The sequence below is a fragment of the Vidua chalybeata genome, chromosome 1, assembly GCF_026979565.1.
Source record: "Vidua chalybeata isolate OUT-0048 chromosome 1, bVidCha1 merged haplotype, whole genome shotgun sequence".
NCBI classification, from domain to species: Eukaryota; Metazoa; Chordata; class Aves; order Passeriformes; family Viduidae; genus Vidua; species Vidua chalybeata.
In genome coordinates this window covers 114,614,889-114,621,237 of record NC_071530.1, presented here as the reverse complement: position 1 = coordinate 114,621,237, position 6,349 = coordinate 114,614,889, and the positions used below count along the sequence as shown (strand labels likewise).

General features: G+C 40.5%; 1 protein-coding gene across 5 annotated transcripts in view; it reads right to left on the bottom strand.

The window, feature by feature from the left end:
* Positions 1-298: 298 nt before the first annotated feature.
* Positions 299-6,349, bottom strand: part of LYN (LYN proto-oncogene, Src family tyrosine kinase) — a 50,061-nt gene continuing 44,010 nt past the window's right edge. For all 5 annotated transcript variants that reach the window (XM_053951071.1, XM_053951053.1, XM_053951062.1 and 2 more), the window contains one exon: positions 299-1,942. In XM_053951071.1, the coding sequence (XP_053807046.1) occupies positions 1,740-1,942 (203 nt within the window). In that variant the 3' untranslated portion in view covers positions 299-1,739. The remainder of the gene's footprint in view (positions 1,943-6,349) is intronic.

The following is a 6,349-nucleotide window of genomic DNA, read 5'->3' as shown; positions in this document are numbered from 1 at the left end:
TTCCCAAAAGTTGCTAAAGCACAGTGTAGCTATTATGTTAAAGGCTTTTAGGAAGCTGTTTGCAAGAACAGCTGAGGATTGGTCCTTCTCTTCATGCCCTCCAGGATCATAAGAAACCACAAGAAGGATGCAAAAATGGTGGGTTTTGTCCTTTTCAGTTTCTCAAAGGTGTAAGGAAAGCAGAGTCCATTAATCTTGGTAGTGATGATAATCAGAGATTCCCCTGTTCCACATGAAGCTATCACGGAATAGAACATTGGCTGTTTGTTTTATCTCAAATTACTACCACACTACTAGCTTCAGATTAAGTGTTTATTAAAATTAAAAATCACCATACAATAGAAACTATTTACATATTTAACTGATAGTCTGTTTAAACTGCACAGTTTGACTGAAGGAAGCCACTGGAAAAGAAAAGCCACGAATACTTCTCTGCTGAGCTTCAACTGCAGGCACACTGAAGCTTTCTCAGAAAGGTTTTAAGCTTCTGCAAAGTACCATTTGCCTAAATAATTGGGCTGAAGGATGGCAAGGATGTGTACTGGGTTTCAGTTGTAAGAACCAGTGTCACTTTGAAAAAGAAGTAATCTATGCCGTGCTGTGGTTACGTTGCAAGTGCACTAGCTCATCTGTTTGGGCAAGTAATTTGATAGAAGAATTCAATGTAAAGAGCACAGCAACTTGCATTCACTTTGAGAATTAGATTTGTAATACTAAGCAACAAATGACAGTGTCACTGCAATGTAACTTGATACATTATTGCATGTTTTCACAAATTGTTTTTGACAGTGCTAGAGCTAGTTTTAGCTTTCAAACAGATTTAAGGTTAGTTGATTAAAGCAGCAAAAATATAAGGTATATTCTTGAATAACCACAGAGGATTAAAAATGAAGATTAAAATATTTTCACTGGTAATATTTTCAGCAACTGCATTGAAAGTATTAGCTTCCTTCAAAATCCTGTGCTTTTCCGTGGACTTCAGATGATGACTTCGGCCTTATGGGAAGCTGAAGCTTGAACACAGAGTGAGGTGTGCTGCCACGTCTGCAGCCATGTGTGTTCATCTTGCACTTCTGCATCTGATGGTTTTGTAATGCTTTGAAAATGATTTTAAATTTAGGGTTTTGCAGCAGTAAATCAGAACTTTTTTCAGTGTAAAGAATTACATACATAACTCTTCATCAAAGGAAAGCTTGACCCTGTTTAGAAAGTCTTACATGAGGTGACAATATGCCTAACACTAATGTGAAATAACAAGGATATAAAAATAATTTTTGCAATATGCTGTATTTCAAAAAAGATGACTTAAGAACATCACCATGTCTTAAATCTGTAAGTTCTCCTTTGTGACTTTTTGTTTTGAAAACAGCTGTTCATGCATCCTCTCAACTCTTTAATCAAGGTCTCCTTGTAATATATTGCATGACTTAGATCCTAAGAAGATCTTGTCAAGCTGTACCAGGGGATGATTGCTTTCCTTCCTTCTCCCTCCCCACCCCAAAAAGCCTGTTTGCTTTGGGGTGTTTCTACAGATGCAAAACACAGAGCCTTTAAGGAGAACTTGAAGCTTTAGAGGAACTGTTTTTACCAAATAAAAACATTATTTCTCTGCAGAATTATTCTTTCAGCTTCCACACTCAGTTAAGACATCTGAATGCATGAAGTAACTGGTTTGAGCAGTCTGTTCTAAAGACAGTCTGTGCCAATGATCTATGGCAATAGAAGAAGTGTTCTTTGTTCTATGGCTGTTGTTGATACTGCCCTTCTGTTGCTGTGTAGAAGTCATCAAGCACACTCTGTAGGTAATCAAAGGTTGGCCTCTCTTCTGCTTTGTCTTTCCAGCACGTTTTCATGATATCATAAAGCTCAGCTGGGCAGGTTTCCATGCGTGGCATTCGGTACCCACGCTGAAGAGCAACCATCACATCAGAATTGCTCATACCTGCAATAAAAAACAAAGAAAGATTTGATGAAATTACCTCCATTCTCCATTAGAGAAATTATTTTTTCTTTTTTTTTTACTTCATTCTAAAGATATTCGCCCACTAGTATAATACTTTTGCTACTTATTAAAGGTGGCTCCTAGCATAAGTTCAATAAACAAGATTGAGGTGTGCACCAGCAATGAGCAACTTGGTCTGTAAATCCTGGTGGGAACATTTCCATTTCTGCAGCTGAGCATCACAACTTCTTTAGTGCCAAGTCTAACAAGACTGTGGGAAAAATCCGAATTCTTGTCTCCAGAGCCATCTCTGTTCCGTTCTTCTGACCAGTACTGTCCCCATTTATTTTGCTTCCTGTGGTGGTGTGATTCCCAGCAAAAGCCTGCCCTGGCACCAGCCTTCATCTCTAGCTGCAGTGCTGCTGTTCTGCTTGCTGGAGACCTATCCATCCTGAGATTGAGAGCAGCCTCCCTGTTTAACCACACTGCCAGTCAGCCTGCCCAAAACTTTCAAGATTTCTTCTACATCAGCTTTTGTGTAAATGCTCCTGATTGCAAGATACTGGACAGTCACTTATGAAATCATTACTTGTAATAGGCAATTTCCCCTCTGGTCCTATTCCTGTCATGCAAAACCATCTTGCCAGCTACGCCGAGCTTTGCTTTTTTTCCCTGTTATGGTTTTCTTTCAGAGGATAAGAACTGTAAGTACCAGCAATGGATCCTGTATCTCACATCCAGCTAATGTCACATAAGAGAGTCCTGCTCTAGGCTCCATCCTTCTCCCCCCTTTTTTACTTCCTGTCACCCCTCCCCACTTTATCAAACCTTTGAGAAATTGGTTCACAGAACAATTTCAACACCTACTCTCAGAAGGTCAGCTATGCTAAGGCCAGCTTTTGCTATTTTAGGCTCACCACTTCCTACTCAGAAAACCTGCCTTGTCCCTTCCTCTGCAAATCTAATCATCCCAGTGGTTGCATTACCTTCTCTGGCACAGACTCTTTTCTGCACTCAGTGACTACTGTTTGTTCTGGTGGCTGGGCATGCAGGAAGCACCTGTGATTCAGCCTAGAGATTCACACTCACCAGAGAAAGCTTTTCCCTTTTGAGAAGGGTATCCCAGAGCTCTCAGCCATTCCTCTGGCTAAATGCTCCATGTGGTGCAGTTCTGCCCAAGTCTACAGTTTCTCCAGGTTTTCTCAGGCCATTCAGCCTCTGTTCAGGTCAATGCAGGACAGTCTCCTGCACACACCAGCTCCCCAGAGGTGCAGGGAGAGCAGCTCTGCTTGGCTGAGAGGAGGGAGGATGGCTCCTGCTCTGAGCAAGGTCAAGAGTGGAGATGCAGATGTGGTGCTCCCTGAATCCTTGGTGCAGCTCTGTTGCTGCACACTCTGCAGACCTTTGTATGTATGATCTGACTGCTATGGCTGTGGGTTGAGCCACTTGGCAAGTAAGGACACATTTGAATTACAACCAAATGACAACTTTATCCAGCATAACTACTTGGATTATTCAAGATGACCATAGTTCATATAGTTGACTTCAGCTCAAGCTTGCTGGCTTCAAGCTTTTCCAAAAATACCCTCAGCCATGTAATCTGAGTCTGGATCAAAGTGCTTACTTTGGGCACATCTTTTGTATTTTCAGTTCCTCTTTGGAAGGAGAAGGAAAGTTTTCCTGAACTAATACTGTCCATGTGCAGAAAATAAGTATTTCAAAGGAGGGGAAGGGCATGTTGTCACAGAATAAGGAATTACTGCTATATAGAGACAAATTAAATACAGGAAGAAAGTCAATAAAGCATTTTATAGAGAACAGTGATTGGACCTCAAGAAATGGATTGTATATAATATATACAGTAAAACAGTTATTCCTACCATACAAAATCTTAGTTAACCGTGCTGCTATGTGAAGACTGCTGCTACCGGGCTTTTGTGCAGAATGGAGATGATTTTTTGGGTTTAAGCACTTCATAGGATTGTGCTTAGATCTGTTGTCTGCAGGACCGATGGTCACATTGTGAATGCTAAGGACAAAGCCTGTGTTTTAGCTACCCTGCAGGAAAACTATCTGTTTAATGCATTTGAGTTCAGAAGCAAAAAATGAAAAGACTTTTATCAGTATCCCATAGTAAATATGTAATGTACATACTTCCATGTGTTTGGGGTTTTATTTAAAACAGAAATGGTTACACACAGTCCAAACAGTGTTCTCAAAATAACTACTTGTTTAACTTTACTTTCTTAAAATTGTTTCAACTTTTTTCTTTTAGTAGCTAAAGAATTACCTGTCTTACCATATCTACATCCTAATCAGTAACAGAAATGTATTGCACATATGTATTTATCACACTTACACCCTCTTGAATGCTAAAGTTTTGGTACATGCCCGTTAATTTATGCTGTGGTACTTGTTAGGTTTCACAAAGACATATTTCTTGTCGTTAGGGCCTGGGAAATGATGTGAACAGAGTGATATGAAGGAAGGATCCCGCTGTACAGAAAGGGTCATACCTTGTGAAGAATGGCAGGCATAACTGGGATGCAATTATGGATGTTGCCAGTATTGACATACTATGTAATCACCCAGAAATTAGGTTTTAACTACCAATTCAACTTATGTGCCCAGAGAATCAGAACTTGGTTTATATTTCAGAGGTAGTTCCTGAAACTCTAGTTCCCCTAATGGCTTTGAGTTTCTCAGGAGGAGAAACAGCTGCTGGAATTTACAATTTATGAACAAAGATCACAAAAGCTCCAAGTTTCTTGGCTAGAAATGCTTCCTACCAAGTTGAGTACAGGTATTAGCTATTTGCCAATGTCAACGCCAACTGTTTCATATGCAGCTATATGCTGAATACTCTGGTTGCTAGAGCTGGTTAATAACTGAAAATATTATTTTGAATATATTATTTATTCCTACTAGAAGTGAAAAATCAATATACTGTTTCTGCCAGTGGCTACTGGTTACAGCCTATCACCAGGTTACTATTGCCATGCTGGGGAAATTTGCCCAAATCTGTCACATCTCTTGTGTAAAATAGATTGGTCACCCATGTATTTTGCTGTGATTCTGGTGCTCAGAATCAACTTTCAGTCTAACAGGCTATTTCAATTTATACTTCTATTTAAAATAGATATATATCTCTCATCCATTTTAATGCAAGCAATACCTGTAAATATCAAAATAAAATAGCTGCAATATTAAAATCTTCTAATATGCAGCCAAGAGCCTTCCATATGTACCTGCCTGTTGATAAATGAATCCACCGTGCACGGAGTATTTATGGTGCTCATAAAAGTGTTCCCACATTTAAAAAAATATTGCCCAGACTTCCCCTAGAAGATTTTCCTGCAGCAGTGCAGCAGTACCACGTCTGCTGTACAGATTGACTTTGTTCTTAGAATAAAACCATGATATGGCTTATGAAGGTAAAGAGAGAGCAGATTTAGCTGCAGAATTAAGTGTTGGATGGTATTTTGTATTTTGTAGTGCTGGTTTCCAGGTGACCTTGTAGGTTTGCTCTGAGAAGGACCATTTTCTAAGCAGAAATTCTTCAGAAATAATCTTGTGAGCCCAGCTCAGTGCAGGAGCTGTCTGTACACACAGGCAAGTGCTAATGAGGAAAAAAAAGGTATCTTGACTGTGGGACGAGCCATGCATTTCTTGGCTGCACACATCTCCCTTCTGATCCTTCCCTGGGACATGAGCACTGTTTAAGAAGAGCTTTGGGAGGACCTGCTGTGCTGTCAAGTATTTCATAACCTTTACCTACAAACTGACCCAGAGCACCCAGCTGTGCAAGCAACCCTATCACCTCATGAAGTTTAAAAGGTAGTCTCGAGCTTAAGTGCTTTCCTGGCCTAGAACTGTGCCATGAGAATGTCTGGTTTGGCTCTACCTCTTGTATGGAAAGTCACTAGGTTCTTCCATAGCAGTGTAAAGTGGGCTGCCACCACCTCCTTCCCACTGCCCGAGTCTTATGGGATTTCCCACCTGCCTATTTCCAGAGGTGTTCAGCCTACTGTCACTTCAGGGATTGGGACTGCCTCTTGACTATCTCTGGCAGTTCAGGATGCAGAATTCCAGCTGCTCATAAAGTGGTGAAAATGTTTTCACTGTTTAAACAGCAAGAGCTGCTGCACTGGAGGCACTGGGAAAGCTTTGCTTGGATGAAATATCTGGTCTCCCTTTCCTGTCAGGATCCCAAGGTTCTTCTCAGAAGTTACTCTGCCTGTGAGATGTGCAGTGTACGTGAACATGGCTGTAACTTTCCCCATTTGCCCACAAGAGAAGGGAATTTAGGGCAATTTCCCTTAACCTCAGTAAGCTTAAATGAATGCGATCTATTGCCCAGAATTAATCATCTATGCCTGAGTTGGAACAATTTTATGTGCATAAAAA